A 27,389-nucleotide genomic window follows, 5' to 3' on the forward strand; every position below is an offset into this window, starting at 1 on the left:
TAGATGAAACCCAGAGGTTAGAAAGCTGATCCAGGAAATTAGAAAACCATTTTTACATCCTCTGCAACTTGAGGGAATTCACACAACAAACACCTCTTAATCAATGGACCAGGCTACACTGTTAGTGTGGCCAAACTTCACGCAGATCCCTCACTGTTCTGCTGGTCAGATTATAACATTCAGAGATTAAAGAATAAAATAAAGTTAAATGTGCCTAAAAATTTCCTTAAAAAGAGGAAACACATTCCCTTCTATTCTCCCAACCACTAATACAAATAGCCATCAAGAACCTCTTGAGACAGGGCCTGGAAATTAACTTGGTTTGGGTTTCCTCAATCCCAAAAGGTCACTCACATCATTTGGCTAGAGGTAATGCCCCCTATTGCTTACTCTCTCTGAAAAATATGAGTAAGTGTTGCTTTCTAGAAACAAGTATTTTCTTTCTCACACTGTAGTTAAATCAAAGCAAACATATTCCCAGAATTTTTGTTCCTCATTTCTATTAGGAGTATTTTGCATTTTAACTCCTTGGTTCTATTTACTGATAAAAAAAAGAATAAGGAGAATAAGTTATTTTTTATGGAAAGCAGCCAGTTTATCAATAGGAGGTAATGTGGGACACTTACAGAACTGCTTCATGCTCTGTCTACTCAGGTTTTGCATTGACTTGTCTCTCCTCCCCCATCTCCTTCAGCTAATACATGCAGTCCCTCAGAGCATACATTCATTGGGGTGGTGACAAGTACAGGACTCCAATTTATTTAAAGGGTATTTAGACATTCCTGCAGAGTGACTGTCAAATAACACAAAAGTACAAGATTTTAAGGATTCTGGCCAAAACATCTCACTTTTTTTTGCTCCCTTGTTGCCTTTGGTAAATAATTTTATTACTTTTTCTTTCCTCCTTTATCTCCAAATCATGTGGGCAAATCCCATTTACCACATTTTTAAATTACTGAAAAAGCTCAGAAAGTCAGTATTTTTCTAGAAGCACCACACTTCAGAATTTCATTTAAAGTAACTGGAGGAAGAAATGATGCGAGCACATTTTCTTGATTTTTGAGTTACAGATTTTTAGAAGTTAAATTGATTTTGCTCCTGAAAACTAGCAGAAAAAGTGAATAAATTTATTTTTTTCAAGTCAAATTACATTTTTAGTTTGTGAGTTAATTTTGAATTAAAACAAAAATCTCTAAGATTTTACTTTGATGAAAGCCATAACGCAGTAACAGCTGCATTCATCTGAGTCTAAAGCGCATTTGGAACTAAAACTGCAAGATCTATACCCAATGAAAAGCTAAGTCCTTGCTCCCTGTGAAATATGTACGCTGTATTAGCTCCTCTCAAACAAACAAGCTCACGTACTTTTACAGAGTCAACACCATCCAGGCTGATGTATTTTGCTGGGTGTTACCCAAAAGAATTGTAAACTTCCCTCATCATCCTACTGGAAAGCTGATTTGGACAACTTTAATACAGCTACTTGTGAACAACTCTCAACCACTACTTTTTTCTTTCCTGCTAGTACTAATGCACTGAAATTTGACTATTAACTACTGCCTTTTCCTTTAATTTCACTTGTGATAAAAGAAAAATGATTAAATGATGCATGTACATGATAAAAGCATCTATGTACTTCTATGACTTCAAGTACCCTTACATTATATTATTGCCAGACAGTGAAAGAATAAATGAGCACTCTCAAAGTTTATCTTATTAAATAAATAAACAAACCCCTCATTTATCTATTAGAGGTTTGCATAGAAGTGATAAAACTACACTGGTTCACAATTTTAAGAAAAAATTAGGTTAATTGTTCTTACTTGTGTTATTTTCAGACTATTACATGTTAGATCAACCCCTACCAGTGCTTTTGAACAGTATTTTTTGCACTATAAATTTACTAGAAAAGTTAAAAATCCAACTACAGTTATTGTTACCTTGTGTCATGCACGTAACAACATTCCTGCCAAAATCTGAGCTCTAGCTAGCTTTCCTCCATGTTTTCCAGCTGTTCCTCAAGGAAAAAAGGTCTGTGCAATCACACTTTGTCCACCTGTTTGTTCCCCTTAACTTTTGAAGCTGTTGCCACCTGCAAAGTTTATCAGGGACAAGAGATTCAAAGACAATTAAGCCCAGCAGAACTTTTAGGAAAAAAAGTGGTGGCTAAGTGAAGGGGAATCTTCTGAGAGCAGAGATCCTAATAATGGGAAAAGCCAGGGAAGGCTCCATGGGTATTCATCTGTCAGGGCTTTCAGCACAGCATGCAGCAGTCCATCAGGTAACACGAGTACAGCACACGATGCCTCTTGCCAAGACAGTGGAAAGAGCTTTATGGGGAAGTGTCACACAGAAGGAAACAGAAGGAGAAGGGAGAAGCTGGAGTGAAAAAGAGACCATGTACAGGGATGCAGACACAAATCCATAGGAAATGAGGCTATCAGGCACAGAGCAATACAGCAATTTTTTTTTTTTCTGTCATTGCTTTCTGAAGAATTACTACAAACAAGTCTTGTAAGGAACACCAAGGAAAACAAAAGAATAGGTAATGTGGTAGGTTGTATTCCAGCTTTCCAGAAGCAGGAGACTTATGGTTGCTTTGTTTTCTTTAGGGCTTCAGAAAGTCTGGCTATATGTTTATCTGCTGAGGGCTTCTTTTGAAGCAATTACAATAAAATACCTTTGATGCACTTAGCTTTAACCTTCAAGTACTCCAGAGTGAAAAGATGGTCAACCTATCAGAAATAAGTATATAATTACATAATTATTACCTCAGATCCTATACATCCAGTCTGCAAATACAATGTTCAGGGTTCATGACTTTATTATTTCTAAAATTTATTTATGCAGCATCTTCCACCGCAAAGTACTTCACCAACATGGAGTCAGGCTTTGGCCCACGCATAAATACAGTCATACTTTACATTTCTTTGAAATCTTTCATTCTTGAATACCTGAAAATATTATCCAAATTCTTAAAAAGAACAGGAAATCAATCATTGCCATGCGGTCACTGAGAGGATAAAAAAATGACAGCAGCACAGAGCTGCACAGCAATTCTGCTATTCAGTGAAGTGCAAGTAGAATGTTATTTTTCATTTTAAGCACCAGAAGAATTCTGTTCTCAGAAGTAAGCAGCAGTTTTGGAATTTCGTCAGAAAACAGAAGTCATTGCCTCTATTTTTGCAAAACATTCCCTAGAATTTTGAGCAACTTATTATAACGGATGGAACACAAGGTTGCAATAGGTCCTAACAGGTCAATAACATAGGTTTTCTGCATATCACTTTTTCGAAATGTTACATAAAATAGATTATTATGTTCTAGCATTCTCATATGGCATAAATTTATTGCTTGGTCAGGCTTAGCTTGTCAAGGGATTTTTCCCCTTCTCTTATAATATTTTTAAATATAGGAGGTAATGTTTCCTGTGAAGACAATTAGATAGGGAGAGCTATTTACTTCCACAGAAAAAATTCAGGATTTTGCCCATCTCTAGATATCTTTTTATGCACAAATTTAATATCAAGGTAGTAGTCATTACTTGATGGTAAATTAAGACTGCTAAACACAGGACAGTTTAATGTGTCAGAAGGCAGCACAGCAGTGCCCTGTTGTCTCCTCTATCTATCACTCCATCCTTCCACTGCACTGCTTCCTCCCTGGGCTGCCCAACCACCATCAGTACAAGTGGTTGTCTCAGTCCTCAACCAAATCTTCTTTTTTAAAGCCACAGCATGAAACTTTCCCAGTTCTTTAAAAATCTTTTCTCTCTGAGGAATATTGGGAGAGATCAGAATGAATTCCAATTGGATTACAATAAGCAATCCAATTCTTTCAGTAATCTTGAGGTGGAAGCACCTGTTGGGAGAGAGAGTGTGAGCACTCTCCTAAGGAGGAGTCTTCTGATTCCATGAATAAGATAAAGATTGCACCTCATAATTTAGAGCTAAGAGGAGACAGTTCTTCATGAATTCTACGAAAAAAAGATAATTTTGTAGAATCACAGAATGGTCTGAGTTGGAAGGGACCTTAAAGATCACCCAGTTCCAACTCTCGAGCCATGGGTGGGGACACTTTCCCCTAGACCACGTTGCTCAAAGCCCAATTCAGTCTGGCCCTGAACCCTTCCAGGCATGGAAAACCTGTTCCCGTGCCTCACCACTCTCCTAGTGAAGAAAATTTCATCCTTCTTTCTACCTTTAGATACAAAATAACCACTTCAACAAAAGTTATGATGTGAAGGAGTCCAAGAACGTTCAATGAATTTACCCTCTTTCTGGAAGGTTGATTAAGTGATGACAATTCCCTATGGTGTGACAGCACCTGGATACTATACATATCAATTTTAAGGATATTTGGAATACAGAAGAAAAAACAGGAGTATATGTTACTTTCTTTTATGTTGTGTCTAGTACTTACTGATGTGGTTTTGCCATAAGATATGATTTGAAAATATCTGCAACACAAAGTATAGCAAAAATCTTCAAAATGAGTTTAAAGTTAGAAGCTTAATTGTAATTGATTTTCTATTTAAAGATAATGCTTATCATATCATGCTGCAGGCATGAACTGCCACAGAACATTCATACAGTGTTTTCTTTAAATGGCACTTGAGTCGTCTTTACTGGTTAAGAGCTTGCTACTGATGCCATAAGATACCTGCGTAGAGGCAGATATTTGAGTAAAAAGTAATACTACAGGTTCAAACTCATTAAACCCATTCCTATGATAATCTTAACATTTGTTTTACAGAGATATTTCTCTTGTAGAGGCATATACAGACTGCTTATGTGGCCTAAAGAACAAGAATCTCCATGTTCTCTACTTAAAACATCAGGCAAGAAATCAAACAGAATTGTCAGTCCTTTTCAATCACTCATTCATAGATATGAAATTATTTTGCCACAGTAATACAGGAAATGGGAACATGCAAGTGATATATTCCGGGTCTTTAAACCTACTCTTGCTAATGCACTGTATTTACAGTACTGACCAGCAAAAAATTATTTCAATCATCAGATGCTTTGTAATATAAGTTACTTCAGGAAGATTGGCAAAGTTTCTCAGTGGAAATATGTTTATGCCTCTCAAATGAATCAGCACATCATTTTATTATTTGCTATAATTTCTACTGTCTGTGTGAACAAAGTCTTGCTCCTGCCTTGGACTTTTTTAAACTTTTTCCATAAACAACAAAGAATTTCCACATTGAACATTCCTTAAGAAGGTGACAAATGCAGCCTACCTGTGAGATCAGTTCCTTCTGGAAAGATGAGGAGTTGTAGTGGCTCACGAATGTCACAGAAGTAATCCAGCATTTTTTCAAAGTGGCTCTTGTCATTTTCCCACTTTCTCTGAATGAAAACAAAGGCAGCAACCTGCATCGCCCAGCCTGAAGTTTAAAAAAATAAACCTTTAGTAACATTTCATTCAGTCTGATACTTCCACAGTGTCTGTTATTCCAAAATATTTTATAAATTGTGTTAGACAACATATTTTACTTGCTGCCCACCTGTCCTCACCTGAATAAGAGCACTTTGTTACCTTGTAAAAGGTGTTTTGGACAGGAAGAAAAAGAATGCATAAATGCATAACTCAAGTTACCAGAGTCAGAAAAGTCTTCCAGAGTGCAAGAATAGGGCTCAAGCTGTCAAGAAAGGAGGTTGTAATGAGGTGGGGGTCAATCCCTTCTCCCAAGAAACAAGGGACAGGACGTGAGCAAATGGCTTCAACTTGCATCAGAAGAATTTTAGGTTGGATATTCAGAAAAATTTCCTCACTGAAAAGGTTGTCCATCTATCCCTAGGAACAGGCTACCCAGAGAAGTGTCTGAGTCACCATTCCTGGGGGTATTTAAAAGCCATATAAATGTGGTGTTTAGGGACCTGCTTTAGTGGTGGGTTTGCAGTTCTGGGTTAACGGTTGGACTCAATGATGTTGAACGTTTTCAACCTAAACAGTGATACGATTCTCTGAGGTCAAGTATTTAAAACCATGGCCCTCACTATAATATCCTTAATCCCTGCAACTCTGACTTGCTCAGTTGATAGACATCACTCAAGCAATGCACTGCAGGGTAACAGCTGCATTATGTAGAGATCCCTGCCCGTTAACCATGTGCAGTGTGCAGAAAATATCTGTTACTTTAGGGGCTTTATTACATATACCTTCCTATAATTTTCATTAATCATAGAAGAAAATACCAAGCTTTTCTTTACAGTTAATTGTAGAAAAAAATTATGTGTATCCATTTATTTGTATTAATATACAAGAAGACTTAGAACCTGACATCAAACTGACGATGTAATGCAGTTAAGTAAGTGAAACTGCTGCTGAGCCTGCAGTTCAGAGGTTATACACCATTATCTTCAATAAGTATTCTTGGCTCTTTTTTGGCACAAGTATATAGTATACAGTATGAGACATAATATTAGAAGTTCTGTCCACTAGTTCAGACAGTAGGAGGAAAAATCAGGATTCCAGTCCCACCACGTGCCAGCGATCTCCCTTCCTAAACAGGGCTCAGAAGATGATGATACTGCCTTACCACTGTACTTGGCTAGCTTGTATCTCATCAGAAAGCCTGCAGATAGATCCTCCACATCAGACAGAAAATATCACAGTTTCCCATTCTCCTCTTTGCTCACCACAGTTCTCAAAGCTTGTTTTTCCTTTGCTGACTTACAACATGTTATTCTTGCACTTTATTTCAGATCCTCTTTACAGGGATTCCTTTCTGTTTTGTTCATAGCAGTATCTCATAAGAAGCATATGCTAGAAAACCACTTATTAAAGTCACTCATTTTTAAATCAACTTCATAAGTCACTCAGCCTAGATAATGCATTAACTGAGCTGCATAACTCTCGTGTTGTTTAGAAACATTAATTGTATTGTTAAAGATTTGAGACCTGTATCATGGAGTAGATACTTTTGATTTTTAAATCAGCTAAACAGATGGAACATGCATAACTAGGATGCCTTCTGCAATCTGGACCTAATGCATCTCAGATATCCAGATAATCAATGATATCCAGACAACTGAATCCTGGAAGTGGTTATATGAATTAAGAAAAGAAATGCCCAGAATGTAGTCTCAGCAAATCTTTTCAAATTTGCATGCTATACTTGTGAAAAACTCTTTGCAAAGAAAACTAAACTTTGACCACAACATTTTATGCATATTTATGCACATATCACATTCCCACATTTGCAGTGTCAAGAAGTATCAGTACAGCTTTATTAATAGAGGTTATCCATGTTTAAACAAATTATCTGAAGAAAAAACAATAAAGGTAAGTTTTAAAGTAACTTTAAAATAATTTATGTAATTTTATGTAAATTTACTATGCTATCTTCTGGCATGTACTCATAGTGCTATAATAGATGGCACTAAAATGCTGCAAACCCAGAATCAGGGCTTCATACATAGAGATTAGGAAAGTTCTGCCATGGTTTTGGGGTTTTCCAATCATTCTTACCTCTCTGCCCAGAGCTTTTGTATGTTTTATGTACCTAGGACACTATGCCTAAAGCAGAATATGGAAAATCTGTACTGTGCTAAACCATTTTATTGCGTGGTATCGCACATCAGGCCCAAATTATTCCGTCCTTGTGTTCCCATTGCAACAGAGCCTGTAGGTCGAATTAAGGGAAACAAGAACCTGATACTTTCCCAGGTCAGAAGCTCCTTAGGAAGAGTGATTGTGGCCCACAGCAGAGGGAGTATGGAAAAAACCTCACTGCCAGATACCACCCTCTCCCCTACCTTTCTTTACACAGCACAAGGCTTTAAATTACATGGAAACTTGCACATAAACTCTAGCTCTCATTCTTCAACAGCACAGTGAACATCAAATTATAAATACCTTTAGCTACTACAAAAGATGCTGCTTGGGTGACTTGCACTTCACCTCACTAAACTGCATAAAGCAGAGGATATAGTGCAGTAGTTTCCCATTCCTGCTCTAAGCAGTAGTGTTATATATGGGCTATGAATAATTAAACAGAGCCAGTAATGTAATGACAGTAGGATGTCAGGGAGGAGGAAGAAAGAAACAGTAGGAAAGGAGTTGGGAGGTATCCAATTTTTAAGATAAACAACAGGTCTGATTTTCTAACCTTTCCCACAGATAACATCCAGTGTTCTGGAAGAATTTGTCTATCTTTAAGTGCATATCTAATTAGATAAAACAGTTCTGACTGTTCAAATAAGAACAGATTATCTAACAGATAGATGACTAATAGTAAATGACCCAGGTTTCCTCCTGACTTACCCCAGCACAGCACACTGCACCAAGCTACCTTACCATCTATGAAAGTGGAAGAGTCTTCCACATTTGCTCACACTTTTAGGCCTCCAGTGAAAGGCAGCAAAAACATGAAATCCTGGCTTCTACCAAAACCCTCGTCCGTGCACCATTTGGGGAGAGTGCCTGCTGTACATGTATCTCACCATCCCACCAGACTCAAGTAGGAAAGAAAATCCCACACAGGCTTGCAGATGCCTGCTTTTGAACAAAGCAAAAACAGCTCTTGCTTTGATTTCCATTCCACAGTGTGTCTGCATTGTGCTGCTAGAAACACACGTAACAGGTCCAAGGTATGACATAGGAGCCAAATGGGAATGCACAGAGAAATGGGAGGAATTCAGTAAATCAATGGGCAGGATGAAAGGTTTTGCTAATCAGCAAGATTTATAAGCAGCAGAAGGCACTACCTTCTCATGTGCAACCTGCAGTGAGACATGCTGTTCAGTTAATTACTTTTAAGTTTAGGTCAACACATTGTTCAACAAAAGTAAATATATTTTGCTCTTTTTGCTCAGTATTTTTGGTTGTCTAAGAGCTCCTGGGCAACAGGAATTTTCCTAGGAAAGGCAGCATTTACTTGACTGCGGAAAATGGTTGCAGATTGTTGAGAAATCATTGATTACAAGAAACACAGCAGAGAAAAGAGTGAGGCTAAAGAAACCATAACAATGCAACTCCATTTCTTTGCTAAAATAATCTCCTTATAGCAAATGACATTGTGGATAAGTAACATTGCTTGGAAAAGTACACAAACACTGAACAGTCCTTGTTCAAAACTGCAAAACAGCAGTGCAAAAACCTACCAGACAGAATAGCTAGCCACACTGACCTTTAAATCAACTTTTCAGAGCTGAGAAAATAAACAAGGCAGCTTAAAATCTCTAGTAACACATACACAGTAATGATATGTATTCTATCAGGACATAACTCTACAGAGGAAAAAAAAGGTGCTTACACAAAAAGGAAAGCCTGCTATTGAACTAGAGAAATATGCTCTACGTAAGAATTTCCTTACTGCCTTGGGGATAAAGCAAATTATAGTTTATGCAGGTCAAGAATTTGCAGCATTGTATTAAAAATACTAGCTCCAAGTCTAAAGCTTTTTAAATTCTAAGACCCTGCACTTCTATTCTCTTCACCCCAAAATCCTTTAAAAGAAAATAACACTTGAAGCTGAAATTTCTTGAGTGTGTTTTCATTGCAAAGGTAATTTGGAAGTAAGTAGACACCAAGGATGGAGGTGGCAATGAACAAAAGAGAGAAAAAGGGTAGTTGTGCCAAAAAAAAAAAGTCTGATATTGAAAGCAAACGTACACAAACACATCAAGAAAATGGTATCTATGTATTTCCTGTAGCAATGTAAGATAACAACTAAACCCTCCCCCAAACAAATTCATTAAATGATTCAAAGCTACAGAAACAAGTAGGAAATAAAAGGTCTAACTATGGGATTTTGTTATTATATTCACTTGTCCTCTCTCTTTTCCTTCACTGCATTATTCACTGTTTTTTCATAGCATTATCTTGGTCAAAAATAAAAGCCTTATTCAGTATGCCTGTATTAAACAGGGGTCTGGTCCTGATCAGGGCTTTTGAGGCATCAGGGAACCAGACATCTAGGTTTAATAAGGGAAATCACTCGGAAGCTCATGATCCCACTGTATACAAATAATTGGGTCCATTAACAGTTTGTTATTCCAAATGTTTTGCTGCATAAAATTACCACAAGGCAACAAGCACGCAATTCCGAATGCTCCCTATTTCAAAGATCTGTAGGTATTGAAAAGATGTTGGCACACAGAAAATCAGGCAGGAAGTCAGGGCATAAAGTTAATATGTATATACATTGTTGAGCTGTCACCAGTATAGACTGATTAGCACTTTTCTGAAAAATCAATTACAACTGGCCATTTTACTATTGTTCTTTTGTTTTCCTGGATAGTTTTATATATAAATCCCACAGCAAACTAGATTTTTTTTTTTAATTTAATGTAATCATCTAAGTGCACAAATTAGGAAAATAAAGAAAAAAAATTCTTCCTGAAACAATCTTGTGAAGTACAATCCCTGCTCCTGGCAAGTTTTCTTTACCCGTGCTCATTTCCAATAATGTAGGTAATAGGAGTATAATGAATTGAACAATTACCATCTGATTGGGTGAATTCTTTGAGCAAATTACAAAACTAGAGATTAACTAAGAGATAAAATTCACAAATATAAATTCACAGTAGTGCTCCTAATTTTACAGTGAAACATCTGATTCAGTCTATTTGTTAATTTGATTTAATCTATTTGTAAGGTGTCTATTTAAAAACCACTGTGCTTTTCCTATTGCCTTGCCCTATCAGATTCTAACCATTACTTTAACTTATGCCTGTTTTATAATTACTTTTATGGTAATGTCCAGTTTATGTTCAGACTATATATTTCACAATGTCTATACCATGTAGTCTACTAAGTATTCTACAGAATATCATTTCTTCCAATGTGTGTGAATCCTAAACATTTTCTTCTTACTATAACTGAAGTTAAGAAACAGCAATGTGAGAAACAGAGATTTTTAAGGTAACTGAAAAAGAGAAATATTCCTCTGGTTTTGCTCTGATCACTCAGTTTTACCTTTGACTTCCCCATAGTTCTCATGCATTTATTTCAGTACGAAAGTATTCTAAATTTTATGTTTATTTAAATCACTTTCAAAAATTAATGCTTTGTGTATTTCCTTTGCTCTGCTTCATTCTCTTGTGGGACAATATAGGATGTGCCAGTACAAACCTGAAACAAGGTTTACAATACAAGATTTTGTTGTCAGGGCAAGAACAATGCTGTCAACAAGCTAGTCAGATACAGTGGCCTACGTCTTAGGTGTGAAAATTCAGCTGTGGAATCTTCTAGAAAGGATATTCCATTGAAGTACTGGTGCCTCTCAGCTAAGGCACACACACACAGTGTGTGAAAGTACGTGGGAAAAATTCACTACAGTAGTAGCAGGGTGTGCATGTATATAAAACACCCAGACAGAGACATATATAATCTTCTTGGAAAGTATTGTTTCAATATTCAATCCCTTAATCACAGTTTAGAAGAATGCTATTTGGACACTTCATACTCAAATATTCATTCTGTTTCCTAAATTATGCCATTTTTGTAGAACATGGACAATTAGATGATTAACTCTACCATTGTGTTAGTGCAACTTAGAAAATGTTATAAATGTCATTAAGGACTATTAAACCTACTCAGTTACAGTATTCATCTTAAAATAATACTTCAAATTCGAATTTGACTTGATGCACTGTGTAAAATCAGAATAACGTAACATTACTCTAAAGTAAACTAAAGTAAAGGCTTAAACCTCTAGGATGGCTGGAAAGTTGCTTTATCTAATGCACTTTAAAAATACATCAATACAGTGAAACAGCGCATGAAAGCCTAAGCATTAAAAAAGATGAGTTTTGCCCAATACGTACCTGGAGAAAAACCCCACGTCATTCCAAAATCTCTAAATAAATAAAGAAAAGAGCCTCCAGTTGTTAGACTGTGAGGAAAAACACCCAGGCCCTACGAAACAGTGTGAAACTCTCCGATGGATGTGTCATCTTAACTGCAAGTCAGGAACGGCGAGAGATTCTACGATGAAATATCTCTTCCATAGGCCTACATCCTCTTCACACACTCCATCTCCTCCATGGAGGACCATAAAATTAAGTCAGCCTGATGTGCTGAGCTATACGGATGCTTTAAAAAAAGAATGTAATTTGGGAAAACATGCCATCCTAATTCTGCTGTTACTTGTTTCTTGAGCTTGAACAAAACAACCACTCTCCATCACTTGCAGGTTAAAAAATGGGGAGCAAGAGAGAGGTTAGCATCTGATCGCACTCTTTTGATGTGTATCTTGGAGAGGCAGAGGGGTGTAGAGAAAATGAAGCCTTTATAATACAAAAAGGATAAGGAAAGTTTAATGATACAGGCTAATTGAGTTTTGGCTGTGTTTTTTATATCCTCCCCCCCCACACACACACCGAAAGAGTTGAGAGAAACCTATTATGCCTTTTGTAGAAGAGACAAGCAGGGAAATAGATACCTAAGTCTTTTCTTCCCTTTGGGAAAAAAAAAAAAAAAAGCATGTAAAGTTACAGCTAACTTTAGCTGCATTTCTGCTTCAAAGTAGTAATCCTTCCTTCACACTTAAAACTTCTTCTAGAGAGTCTTCAAAAGAACCTTCACCAGCAATAACTGGTAGAATAACAATTTTGTTTTCCATTAGAGAACATACTTTTACAACTTCTACTTTAAAAAATCACGCAGGATAACAACTCTATTGCAATTAAGTGTGGCAGCTCACAATTAAATTGCTAGAAGACATCACAGTTTCTCAAAATTCTCATTTCAGTCTATTTTAATGTAAGATACTTGACACCTTCAGTAGGTTACAGCTTCAATTTTTTAAACCAATATCCTCTACTGGTAAGAATTTGAATGTAAATCCAACCATATCGTGAACAAAGATGCTTTATGCTGAAGCACTTCTATCCCTACCTGTGGAAGTAGCTGTGACAGCACAAACACTTCCATGACACTATAAATGTGTACAGATTCTCTGCTAAAGCATGCTGCTTTAGCTATACTCCAATTGAGTTAAATGTTAAAATTTTCTAGGCTTAGTGACAACAATATTTTACTTCATGGTAGCTGATCCATCATAGCTGTCGGTGTGCATGCTCTTAGCCTGTGGCAAAGGCAGGATAATTTGAGTTGTTTTGCCCTGCTTCATTGAAAACTAAGATGACTCAAATTACTTTGAGCTTGCTTCAGGGGAAGCTCACACACTTGGACAGCTATAATGGATCAACTGACGTGTAGTAAAAGATTAGTGGGGCTAAGCCCAGTGCTGAAATAGAGCAAAAGCCCTTTTTTCTTTCTCCCCCCGGGCACTTAATACAAGGGCCAAACCCAACTTGAGCCTTTGAGAGCTACAACACACGAGTGAACAGATGAATGAAAAACAACAACTAAAAAGCTCCTTCATCTTGCAGTCTTCTTTGAGAGCAACGTTAGCCACAGAGTAACTTGAATACAGAGATGAAGATCTGGACAGAGTTACTCAGTTATCTCTGCTTCTAACTACTCTGAGTTTGTCAGCTTTGCTTATTCTCCTCTTCTTCCTTCATCACCTTGTCCTTCCCTTCCTTATTCCAGTCCCAGTCTGCTTAAACTACAGTTCCCTGCTTTAGCAGTCTCAGTGAGCCTTTTTTCAAAACAGGTAAGTCTTCAAGATTTGTCCATCAATGGTGCCTGTAGCACCTGCATACTTTACATTTGTACACTGAATTATGATGGTATTTCTCTTTTCCATCTGCATTAAGCAAAACTAGGATTACAATTACCTCATGTAACAGCCATGCACTGACACTAACCCCTTACCCTATTTCAGTTTTTCTCTCAGTTATTCTGAGAGTGCTCAAATTAAACTCAAATTTTGATTTATTTTTCACATACATGTTGAGACACTTTCAACTACTATAATCCAAACATTACTGTAAGCCCACCCAACATATTCAAATTGTCCAGCATTAAAATATATACCTATTGCCAGTGAAGTCTTACTGGTTAACACAAGACTTTCACAAATGAAACTATTAAGTAAAGAATTAAAAGTATCTTCTAGTCATTATGTATATGGCCATCTGACATTACTGTGTATGTCCCTTGGTACCTACTTGAACAGTATGTACTCCACGGTACATTCTGAACACAACTGCACCATAATCCATATCACTTCCAACATTACTCCTTATTAACTGAGAATAGACGAGAATATTAATCGTTCATATCTATTACAAGTACTGTAGGGAAGTCCTATCATGTCAGACTACGCAGGAAACTGTCAATGCCATTAGAAATTCTCCTTGAAAACTGATACCGCAGAATGTGTCAGTACTTTCTGATGATGTCAGATGAGAAACTGCAGCAACAGCTAAGAGCAGAGTAGTGCTCCCTCGAGATGCCAGTTTTGGCAAGATGTACTGAAATGCTGCAAGAATGTTTCTGAAATTGAGATTACTGAAATGTAATATCTCTTTCTGAAGACTTTACTGCACACAATTCATCAAGCCAAAGCTGCAGTTCCAGGAAGAACAGACCATCTGTTTTTCTTTGGACTTCTTTTTTTACAGCTCACCTTTAATCAATTTTAAGGTTTTTTTCATACACTGGAATGCAAAGACTTAATAACTTAAGAACTGGATAAATGACTCAATGTGTCTCCTTGAAATACTGAATCCTCTGATTTTAATTATAATTAACTAGAAAATAACTGCCTACTTGTAATACAGACTCATTAAATCTGATATCTTTAAACTTTTAACCCACAAAGGGGGCAACAAGAACTCTGGATCTTTTTCCATTACCAGCTTTGCCCTTCACCTACCTTATATGCCACTTGAAGGATCCTAACCTCTCAAAGACCTATTTTTACACCCTAAATAGGAAACTACTTATGACAGCAAAAGTACTATGCTGAATACTGTCAAGGTTTTCAGAAACATGGAAACAAAAGGGTTGTAATATAAACCATATCTTATACACAATTTTAAATTAAATTCTTGTTTAAAAAAGATCAGAATCTTGTTTGAAAGATCAGAAAAAAATGCACTGAAAGCAATACAGTATATTCATTCAAATATTTCTCAAACTCAAAGCAAAATTATCATTAGGTTAAGATTTATAAAAAGTTTTGTTTAGCCAATGTATCAAAGTTCCCTAATCCTATACTTTTAACTATGTACAACTAATCCATATAAATACATGAAAAGATAAAACTGAAAATAGTTGGTTGAATTTCCACTGATACTATGTCTTAAATGATCAACATCTGAAAGTATTGATTACACATGCAGTGCACTGAAACTGTCTGGTTGATTTCCAAGTGATCTTGCCTTTTACAAGCTCATAAAATAAAATTTCTAGGTAAAAACCACAGGACATAATCTAAAAACCAAACCCAAAACCTGACAAACACTTATTAAAGGTGTATCACATAATACAGCAGAGCTGAGAGTGGTAAGAGAAATTCTACTGTTACTGCTGAGATGCAGGGTTGTCCTCTTTATACACCATTTTCTGCAGTGATACTGCCCCAACAAACTTCATACAGATTCATCTTTTTCCATCAATCTTCAGTTAATCCAAGAGTCTCATTTTCCAATGATCCCCTAATTATGTGGCTATATAGAATATTTTATTTTTGCAAGGAACTGCCACTCAAAACAGCCTGACTGAACACAGAGACATGTATTTCTAAGTCCTCTTTTTAGATACAGTATGATAAAACAGAAGCTTATCTCTCATAATTTTAGAGCATCAAATCATGGCTTGAGTGAAGGACGTAAGTTTAGCTGAATTCCCTTCCTGTGATTAGAAATACAACATTAACAGTTTACTGAAAGATAAAGTTTTAATTCACAACATTACAACCGAAGTCCTCAAAGCCCTATCTACTGCAGACAGTGCTTGGGGATCTGGCATTGAAAGGAGCGGGTTACAAGCACTACAGATCCAGACAGCCACTCCACTTTATCAGCAGAAATGTTCATCCTGGAATGCAAACAACAGGAGTAAATGTCTGCCTGTGCCACTTCTACATTACAGCCCACAAAACACAGTATAAGCCTAGAATTTTGTTAGCGGCTTAAGCTACCACATCACGAACAAAGAGGGCATGATGGTCTGCTAATATTGACCTGTCACAGATCCATCTGCCTGAGTCTACACACCGAATCTATTAGATGTGCTCAGAGTATTCAGAGAAATGAGAATGGAATTTGGAAAAAAATTAAAAAAAGAAAATCAACCTCTAAAAACTCCTAACACCCTTTCAGGAATCAAATTTTGCCAAGCATAACTTAGTATTCAGGCTATTGGAGCTAAACTTCCAATTTTATTACAGGTATTAACAAGCATACATACAAATGTTTTGTTAATAACAAAATATATGCTGCTTTTGAAGAGGTAAATCTACAACTCCTCTATACTATACTCCTGATTTCACCTTCCATCATTTTGCTTTAAAAAGTTGCATACTCAGCTGATTACAAGATTTCAAAACATCTCTGCTGTGTTACAAAGATACAACATTTATCTAAATATGTATTTTCTCATTTCCTGTCACGTTAAAAGAGATGTCTTTTGTCAAGTAAAACTGACCTTAATGTTTGGCTGCTAGGGAGGAAAACAAAAAATCATTACCTAGTTGCAGCTCTTACTAAAGGCCCAGCAAGTGAATGTAATACAGTGCAACAGTATGAGAGTTCCTCAGTATGGACTCCTGCCAAAATTATTTGTTCAGATAAATGGCCTGACAAAAGGGAACCATAAATAAGGTTACTCTTTCGGCATCATAAAGTTGACGCATATCCTGCCCAAGCTAGTTTTGTATAAAACAGCAAATAAATCTAAGAGATAAATAAAATGCAAAGATGTTTTTATTTCAGATAAGTCTGCCCATTTATTCAGAAACCATTTGCACGACAATTTTTGGCCTATCTGAAATGCTTTCTCTGAGTACGTGCAACTCAGACTTGTTTCCAGCCTACATTACTATAAATCCTGATTATTTCATATCCTGTACAGCATATTTTGCATAGCCAAGTTCAATTTAAAACTAGTTACTAAAATCAACCAACAACTTTGCAATTGCCTATAGAGCTTTTTTTGTTAATCTTCACAATAGTATACAGTGGATAATGAAGAAAGAAGCTTGATGAGAGCGTGTGCAAGGTGGGGTGAAAGAGCACAAAAAACACAGTGCTGAAAGAGACTTCAAAGACTGAAAATCATTTTTCATCATTTTGAAAAATGCTTTCAGTATTTAAAGCAGAAATATTTTTACCTACAAGCAACAACAGAAGCACGTGTAGTATCATAAAAAAGAAAAGCTTAAGCATGTAGTCCAAGCGTCCTCTGGAGATACAAGGTTTAATCGCTCAACATGCCACATATTTTACCTAAGTGTTTTTTAAAATACTGAAAAAGAATTTAAACCTACGTCATTTAACAGGTTATGAACAGTGCTGGGCATCATTTAAACATATCTTCCTTTCAAATTAAAGGGTTTAGTGACATACCAAATCCCGGAATGCTTTTGAGACTGGATTTGAGACAGATTTTTTCAAGTCTGAGGTAGCTGTATCGCAGCAGGCAGTTCCACAGGAACATCCAGTCCATTCGTGTGCGATGGTTCATGATAATGACACTCCTTTCTCCAGGAACAAATCCATCTCCAGTGACAACCACCTTGGCACCAAACACCATTTCCAGCAAGGCCTAGAAATAGTATCTCCGTATTATGGCTTTACTCACAAAAGAAAAGCATCAGCCCATTAGCAATAAAAATTAATTTGAATCGTATAATTTCACTTATTCACTCATATCATCACTGGTAAACAAACTTCTGACTGTTCTCTGATAAAGCAGCCAGCTTTCCCACAGTAATAGTTGTTTAATGGAAGCGGAAACAACAATTAAATAGCACTTCTTAAAAAGCACTCCATTAAAATCACTGCATTAAACTTACCGTTCCTTGTTCTTCGAAGAATCCTAACACATAAGAATATAAGCGAGTCAGTATGGATTATAACTCGGCAGGTAATCTAAGGAGAGACTGGTTGCACAAATCATCTATTGCTTAATATTCTCAGGGTTTGAGAAGGTATCAGAAGCTGCCTTGCTTTCTGCCTGGGACCAAATGGTCAACATGCTTCACTCCTCCCAAAGCACAGAATAAGCGTCAAACTTGGAAGGACACAGACACGAGCCTGGGCAAACAGCTGTCTCCATTTTACCTGAACAGCCAGTGATGCCAGGTCACATAAAAAACATGTTTCTTGCTTTAACTGCTATATGTGGCTGTGAAGGGTTAAGTTATAAACATAGGTCAGTGGTTTATCAGAAGGAAAGAGCAGGCAAAGAGCTACCACACTAAGTTTAACAGGGCCTGGTTTCATAACCTGGACAGTCAGACCATAAGCACATAACTCGACTAATTGTAGTAACTACAACTCTAGAGCCCAACAGCATGCTATGGCCACATTCACACCTTATCCAAATTGCCCACTGAAAAAGGATTCTGATCCATGACCATTCCCAAATCATGCAGGGAAGTGTAGGGGGGAGTGCTGGTTGGTTACAGCAAAAGACCAGGACCAGGCAAAGAATTAAAAAATATGGATGACTGAACCTGCGACCTTTTAATGCCTAGTGGAGACACAAGTGGAAAGGTACAAAATCCCAAGAAACATATGCAGACAACAGACATTACCTAGAGGTTTGACTTGAGTCCCCTAAGGTCAGGGTCACTGGCAGGACACTGTCCAACCCAGTTAGCACAGAAAAAGAAAACAGCAGAACACAGTTGGACATCTAGAGCAACAAACTTACCCTTTAGCCCTAACATAAAAAGCACTTCAAATTACCTCCTTACCTTATCTTCCCCATTCTTCCTCTAAAAAGTATAGAAAAAGAACAAAGACTGGGGATTTAAACAGAGCTCCATAAATTAAAACAACTCTCTGTTCTGTTCGTATTTCTGCTAACTCTGTGCCAAAGATCACAAGTTTCCCAGGTTAAGTCACCTGTAAAACTAGAATGACATTTTCACAATCGCAAATGGCTTGAGATCTTAGAATGAAAAGCATTATATTTGCCAAGTATTAATAATATTAATAAATCATCTTACTAATAATTCCAGAATAGGTGTTGCTACCAAGAGGAACTATGGGCCACTGCAAGAGTGGTACAGGCAGTATAGCTCAAAATGGCAAAGATACCTTCTTTTCAGAAAGAAGAAAAGCAGCCTTTTTTGGGTAGTTTAATAAGAATCATATTACATATTTAAGATCTAGTTAAACATAATAACGAATGGGTGCCCTGTTCTACATACTCTAACCCTAATATAAGCCAAACTAAACTGAAACAGTTAAGACCCACCTCACTGTCCTGTCCTGCTGAGTCTTCTAGAAAGGAAATTAAATGGGATAGCAGAGTGAGGAAGGTGGAAATTTCTTACATCACAGAGGTCAGGGTCAGAGTTTCCCTGCTGGAGTCCAACTGGTACAACAGCACTTTATTTATTGTTTGGAGACACAAACCAAGAACCTGCTTTTCCTGACCAAGAATGGAGTAAGTGTAAGGACAGAAAACTAAAGCAGACAATGTCAAAGCCTCAAAAAGGTTGGGTGCAAAATCTTTTTGAGACTCCTTTTCTGATATGTAATAAAGATACAACTTCTTTTATGCCACAAGATACATACTTCTCCATACCAATATGGTATTTTACTCCAGAAAGTGAAACAAATCTTCAGTGGTCTAGAGAAACAAAGTCCCTTGGCTTTTAGAGAACAGATGAAGAAAGATCCTCTCCCATTCATACCGCCTTTCCTCTGGAACAATTCAGGGAAGAGTTTTATTACTGATTTCCAAACTCATATGGTTATAAAGTTGATAAAGGTGAAGTTTTAGTTTTTCACTTGAAATAATTTATCATTATTCAGCTACAATGACTAAATTCTAAGAGGATTTAGTAACAGAATCATGAAGGTTGGTAACGGTGTACAAGACAGTGGATAATTTTCCTTATGAGGTAATTGGAGTAAAGTCCAAAGAAAGAGTTTACATGACTACTCATTTAGGAAGTTTGCAATTAAAAAAAAAAAATCCTTCTGTTTACTAGGATTTCACCTACTCTTCTCTGCATCTGAGTGACATTGGATGAAGATGTCTCAAAAAGGTCTTTTCAAGCATAAAATTAAGCATTAGTTTACATATAAATTCAACTGTGGAATAAGAGAGGGACTGTAAACAGGCACACAGTTTGCAACACTGAGCTAAAACCCAAGTTTCCACAGACGATAAGTGTGTTAGGGTCTGTTTTGACAAAAACATAAATAACTTAAAAAAAAATAAAATCAAAAGTGTTAGTGGGCAAATTAAATTGTGGGATTACAGACAGTTGCCCAGAACTTGGCTCAAACTGCAGCTTACCACTGGGAGCGTGAGCCAAGTGGCCACGATGCAGTCGGTGATCCAGCGATACCAGGCCGGTGAGATGAACATCAAAGGTAGAAAAGGACCGAGCATGAATATACTTCCAAAGAAACTTCCCAAGAATAGTGCAAGTACAAAGTATATCCCTTTCCATGACACCATGGCTCTGAAAAAGAAAGGTGGCATTATGTTAGAGAGACAAACTGAAATTACATAATTTTTCAAATCTGTAAGCCCAGTTTGAGGTAATATTCCCCCTTTTTTTCCACAGCTAACAACACATGATGACAGTAAACACAATCAAAATGTTCTACTTCACAGTAAGGAAAGGACTTCATAAACACAGTGATTTGTAAGGTGAATTGGGATATTAAAGGGGTCATAAAAGTATCGGCTACATCATAATTTCCTCCACTTATTACAATATGTAGTTACACTAAAAAATTCTCAGCAAGCTATTTTTATTATCCAAAGGTACAAAAGAGCTATATAAGAGAACACCAGCTACATTAAATTTTCCAGCCATTACAGTTGTCACTGATGAAGTACTAATGTTACCATTTTCTAAGGATAGGAAACTTTGCTAAACATAGCATTGCAGAAACTCATCTTCCCCACCTAACAAGGGTCTATGTGTGACCTCCATCACAAACCACTCAAATCTGATGAGCCTGACCAGCCATTTCAAACGCCTTTTCATGCCAACAGGGCAGGCAAGCAGTGGTTGAAGCCTCCCAGTCCAGCCTGGCTTAGAGAACTCATCACTTTTTGAAGTCTGACGTACTTCAACTGTCCTTATCAGTTATTTTCCAACTTACTGCACCAGAAAGCCAACAGCCTCTGGTTTTCAAGGCAGTAGTCTAGACTTGAAATATTTCAGTGTCTGTGCTATCAGCTACATCCCTTATTATAAATTGAAATGTACAGTACACTGAGCTTCTTAATGCATTACGGCAGAACACTCAATCCTCCAAGCATTTGTAATAGCTACAAGCTTTCACAATTTAGCAACTACTACCAGCTATGACAAAGCAAATGTGGAAATATCAATTCTCTAAATTAGGGCCCAAAAATAGACTGTTTTCATCTATTTAGGACTCAGCCAATTGTTTATAAAATCAAAGGTTAAGTAGAAGTCACTTTTTAGTCACTTTACTGAATTCCTTTTTTTGACAGGCTATTTTAAAAATTATAAGAGTTCAGTTAGACAGGACTTCAGGACAAGAAAAACAGGAAGTTGGTGGTTTTAACTTTAAAACGAGCAATGGAAAAGTAGTCCATTAAGCCTTATGTACTGCAACATACATGATTTATCTCAAGCACGGTTTTGTACAATGTCCACAGCAATAATGTTTGCACAGTAAAGTATTTGAAAGTCAAGAAATGGCAACGCTAGTGTTGCTAGCAGACAAACTTGCTTCTGCTACTTCATGTTGACAAGTAACAAGGAAGTAGCTCTATTTTGAGATACTTTTAGGTTTAAACAATTTCCTAAACCTTACAATATTTGGAAAAAGGCAGAGAGAAGAGGTCATGCAATTTGTTAATGCAAGAAGGATATAGGAAGCTGTATTTAACTCTACTTTCCCAGCACAGTAAAACAAGTATTAAATAAAATGTTTGCTGACAGCTACATCAGAAAGATTTTAACACAATGAAATTTGAATTCAAACAAATACATGCTATTTACATCCTGGAGTACAGAGCCCTTGTTTTTCTACCAAAAGCAGGAACTAAACAACCATATGTCTGCACATATGCACCAGTAGGACCAATTCTGACACATCAAGGGACCCTTGCAGAGGAACGCACTTAAGTAACAACATTCCAACTGCCTTCTTGTATTTGTTATTGCAAACCTCTGTGGTGAAAGTTCAAAATAAAGGCAGAAGAGGACGAAAAAAAACCCAAAACACAAACACAAAGAAAAACAGAAACGGCAGAAAGGGAGTAAAATCCCCATACATTAGTTGCAGCAAGACCAGAAGAAAAAGCCTTCTTCTGACATCAAGATTTGAGACCTACTGTGAAAGGCAGTAGAGAGGTTTAAAATTCAATGTGCTTGACCTAATCAGGCATTTTTTGAGGAACACACTGGAAAACAACTGTAAACATGTAGGCACAGTTGCTCTCAGGTACACAGTGTGATTCTTAGGGAGTCCTGTGCAGGGCCAGGAGTTGGGAATCGATGGTCCTGATGGGTCCCTTCCCAACTCAGGATAATCTATGATTCTATGAAAGACCACTAGCAGACAGAGAACGAGTTTTTTAAGCTTTAGCCACATACTCTGGTCTTCTGCAAAGCTGCTCAGAGCCTCTGGGCATTGGTCAGATGCAACGACCTTCCCCACGCAGACACACCCTGGCTCTGACAGGTCGAGGACAACATGGAGGTGACACTCCAGTTCCAAATACCTGAGTACTGCACACAGGTAACCACAGAGCTAATGAGACGTCTCTCTGTCATCCTTCTAGACTCCTAAGAAAGCAATGTGGGTCATTTATTTACAGGATGTCCTTTTCACAGTTTACACTGGTCCTTTCCTCAAAGTATTGCATAGAGCCAAAGATTTAAGGAAAAGTTTTTGTGGTTTTTTTTTATGTGAAATAATGTCTTGAAAACATTTTCTTTGTTTATTTTAGCTGAAGGTATCTGAGTTATGGAAAAGACCTGATGAAGTTCTAAATTTTCTCTTCTTCAACCAGCATTCCAGCAGTATTTTCTTTATCATTACAGTATATACATATGTGAGTTATACTGCATTCCAGCGGGTTGAACACTGTGGTGTTTATTTCTAGACACAAAAGATACCATGTGTGTTTTCAATTGATGCCATTTATCACTCTTGAAGCCAAATTTTTAGTGTGATATATACCACATTTCGTTTATTGCTTCTATATAATGCATTATAGATCTTTACATATGTACATATGCATTTATCTAGAATAATGGGTAGACTTTGCCTCTGAATTACCTCCACCACACAATAAAGCACCTACCACGCTAAGAGGTATGTGAACAGAAAAACAACTCCCTCTGAATGAATTTGAGCAAAAGTGCAAGCTGAGAAGCCTGTGATAATGCGAAGAACTTACAGCAAAGAGTAACCATCCAGCTGGCTTTCTGAAAACAGTGGAGCAAGCTCATTTTCGTAAAAAGGTCAAACTGTTAATACACTCAACCCATTTGTTTTCATTTGTGGGTTAACATGGTGGAGTTACAGCCCGGACAATAGTTTACATGATTTAAAATACATCTGCCTACATACGTCAGTTCAGAAACATTTACATATACTCTAATTTTAGCCAAGACTCGAGAATGGATAGTCATCACCCAAGGTGCTGCTGGGTGCCAAGAACACATGCCCTGCACTGGCCAGCAGAAGTCCTGCTGTGCCCAGGGAGGGCTGAGAGGAGGTTGAAGCCCCAGGATGGATTTGACACACCCACCAGACCAGGTGCACTGCTGAAGCCACATGAGCTCTCTAATTTAGGTGGTGCACAGAGACAAAGCAGCTCCTTGGCTGGGAGTTCAGTGCCCAAGTTTGTAAACTGTGCAGAGCTAGCTCTGGGCAGACAGAAGAGTCAGTCACAACTTTGTGTCCTATCAAAGCTTCAGCACAGGTTTGGGAATTGCCCCATCTCTGAAGCAGTACAGTCATGTTCACGCAGTGCTGCAACCTGCCTAACAAACTCTCCCCTGCCTGTCTCACCTCTGTATCCTCACCTTTTTCTCTTTCCAATAGCAACCCTTCTCCCAGCCCTGCATCCCACATCGCCCATCCTGACACTACAGTTCCCCTCCCATATAGCCTCCCATTCCATCCCCCTGGAATAGCAGCTTGTTTGGGCAGGTGAAGAGCAGCAGGCTCCACGGGGTCCTCCTGGCAAGGGAAGCCACAGTGCTGAGGACTGCAGGGTTGGCAGGTGGGCTCAGCTGTCGGGTCCTGCTAGGCCAGGCCATGCTCTGCACACCCCTGTCAACTCGTGTGGCACTGCAAGGGCTGTTTACCATTCCAGAAACCTACCACAAAAACAACAGGGAACTGACTACTATCATCCTTTAGCATCCATCAGCCCCTTCAATACCTACCTTAGAAACAAACTGCCTCTAAGATATGTCAGCCATCCCAAATCTAACATCTGCATTCAACAAGAGAAGTAACAGCTACAAATCGGTGCAATATACATGCCCGCAACTTCAAAACATGATTAAAAAACAGCCAAATAATCTCAAAGCAGAAGGAGTACTTAATGAGGACTTGTAAAATGATCTCAAACAAATGTGAAAAATCTCAAAACAAAGAAAATTGGAGCTGACTCATGTCAGAGATGAGACACCCAAGAAAGGAATTAAAGGATTCAACAGGAAGTCTGAACAGAACCCAAGCATTTTTTCAAGTACAGAAGTATTCTGTTACTGCTGCTGACAACTATCTCTTTCTAATCCAGCAATCACTCTCAACACTGGATTTAGCATGTATGACCTTTATGTATCTTTAAAGTCACTTTCCATTTGCTGTGTGGATCAGAGCTGTGGAGAAACATTCAAAATTATTTTACAATTCAGACTGAAAGCTGCAAACAGTGAGAAAGACAGCACCCTCATACTGGGCTTGTAGTTCCTCATCTATTTCATGGCAGAACTCCAAGTTATTGGGGTACTGTACTTCACATGTTCTTGTTGCCATAGCAGAAGGAAAACATGCTCTGTCTCCAGGTAACTAGAAACAATAATTCTTAAAATACAATTTCTGCTGTCTATTTCAGTTAATTTTAAAAATTCTTGGCTGCAAGGGAAAAAAATTACTTTCCCAAACAGTTTTTCCAAACTTCATATTTATTAGAGTATTTACTTAAAATTATTTCAATATTCTATACAAACAAAATGTTTGCATAGTAACACAAAGCAAATGCACCTTCCTCTCATTGGATTTTGGCTTGTTTTGCTTAACATCTAAATACTTTTATTGAAGGCACAGTTGGAAGGACGGACAAACGGCAGCTTTTTGTGATGATGATTTCAAAAGGTTTTAAACAGCCTGTTCTCTACATCCAAACTCTTTTTTCCACAACTGCTTCTATGGTTTTTATTAAGTGGGCAAAGGATGCAAAATAAGTTTATCTGCTGAGAAACAAAAAAGTTCTAAACTTAAAGGTCTATAAATTTCAGAGGAGTCAGGACTCACCACAGGATTCACGTCTCCTTAAAAGCTCCTGGCTAATTCAAAGTTCTTGTACAAGCAGGTTAATTTCTCTTCCAGGTTCAAGGTAAAACAAGATTTTAACCTCAGCATGGCATTAAGCAATACTACCTGACAAACAGAGCCAGCTGCCTGATAACTAGAGAGATTTTTAAGAGCGTAGTACTATAAGTGAACAAATCAGGTTTTATTACACCACTGAAAAAATAAGAAATGCTCTTCAGGGCCAATAAAACAACAGTGTATTATTACTGGTCAGCAAGTTTCCATTCAATCAGCACAGGCAATAAAACTGTTCATTAGCCTTCAAAAACTGAATGGGGACTTCTAGGCACTGGATTTAATGCTTCCTTCAGTCAATTACCAATGGAAAAGGTAAACGTTATCTTCAATTAAAATCAAGCTGAAACTCACACAGACAAACAATTATGATTTGCCTCTAACAGGTCTGCAAAGAAAGTAACCAGTTAACTACAAATTGACTTCACTTACTTCTGCATTTCTTCTAAGCACGGTAAATGAAAGAGGCGAGCTGGAAATTCCAGCTCCCATATTCAACTTTGCAGTCTGAAACATAATTCCCAAATCAGAAGACATAATTTCTAAAACCTCTGACCAGAGTGAAGTGAAATGAACTTCAAGGAGGTAGGCAAGATGGGAACAAAACCTGCCAACTTCCCAGGTGTCTATTAAACAAACCATCAAATGAATGACTCAAACTTTTATTTGTTCACTGTTTTTTAAGGTTCCTAAGCAAAATCATCTAGATAGGAGAGTGAGCAAGCAGAGGGACAGCCCTTCCCAGATCGTGAGGCAAATAAGAAGGGGTCTCAGCAACAACTGAGCAGGTGGTCGAGTGACAAAACATCAGCCAAGCAGACAAAATGTCAATGGAAATGACACATCCAAGCAGAACGTCTCAAGTTCAACAAAATCACCATGCTCTTCTATTTCAGTATTTTATGCTGTTCTTCCCTATCAGCATTTAAAAGGAAATTTTTATCAATTCAGAGCAAGAAACTAGTTTCTATGTAGTACCATATTTAAAACTAAATTTGTTCACAGCAAGCTTTTGTAGACTGACTCCATTGTATTTCCAGATCTAAAACTTACCCCGTCTCTTCTCAGTTAAAAGAACTGCAGAAATAGCAGAGGTTATTGGGGAAGCAATGACAGGAGAAAGCTGAATTATTAATTGCAGAGATATCCACTCTAATCAGTAGCCCATGCAATACAGACAAGAAGCCCCATCCGTCTCAGCAGACCTCTCTATGAACTACATTTTACTCCTGATCCTTCTCTTGGGCACTTCAGTATTTTAAGGAGCATACAAATACAGCACAGATCACTATCAGAGAAAAAGATATGAGAAGAAACAGTCACTTGACCATTAAGACCACTTCCTTTTTATTTAGTTCTTGCATGTAAAAACCTTAAAAGATACATATATCATAAAACAATATAGAATAGGGTAATAAGATGTAATAATCATCACAAACCACACCCCTGACCCTCTATAACAGTATAGCAGGTATTAGCTTACACATGCCCAAAATAAAAAGTACAATCCTTAAAGAGCAATTTCCGTAAATATTACCAATAAAATATGATTACCGCTGCATCTTACAACTTATTTTCTCTTTTATTTGCCAAGACTTAATCTGACTATTATAATTCAATAAAAAATTTAACAGAATATTGAATTTGCTCTTCCAAGTAATTGTGTCTTTCCAAATGAAAAAACCCTGGCTGAGATCCTTTGCAGTACAGCCTTTAGATATTGTAAGCAGGTAATTCAGTCAGGGTACAAACATCAAATCAGTCTGA

General features: G+C 37.4%; 1 protein-coding gene across 4 annotated transcripts in view; it reads right to left on the bottom strand.

Annotated features, from left to right (window-relative positions):
* LCLAT1 (lysocardiolipin acyltransferase 1) overlaps positions 1 to 27,389 on the bottom strand; it is a 116,417-nt gene that overhangs the window by 57,065 nt on the left and 31,963 nt on the right. For all 4 annotated transcript variants that reach the window (XM_050315077.1, XM_050315078.1, XM_050315076.1 and 1 more), the window contains 3 exons: positions 20,356 to 20,524; positions 17,442 to 17,640; positions 5,249 to 5,395 (listed from right to left, as the gene is read on the bottom strand). In XM_050315077.1, coding sequence (XP_050171034.1) covers positions 5,249 to 5,395; positions 17,442 to 17,640; positions 20,356 to 20,520 — 511 coding nt within the window. In that variant the 5' untranslated portion in view covers positions 20,521 to 20,524. The remainder of the gene's footprint in view (positions 1 to 5,248; positions 5,396 to 17,441; positions 17,641 to 20,355; positions 20,525 to 27,389) is intronic.

The sequence above is a fragment of the Myiozetetes cayanensis genome, unplaced genomic scaffold, assembly GCF_022539395.1.
Source record: "Myiozetetes cayanensis isolate MyiCay16 unplaced genomic scaffold, myiCay2020 scf2-11, whole genome shotgun sequence".
Lineage (NCBI taxonomy): Eukaryota > Metazoa > Chordata > Aves > Passeriformes > Tyrannidae > Myiozetetes > Myiozetetes cayanensis.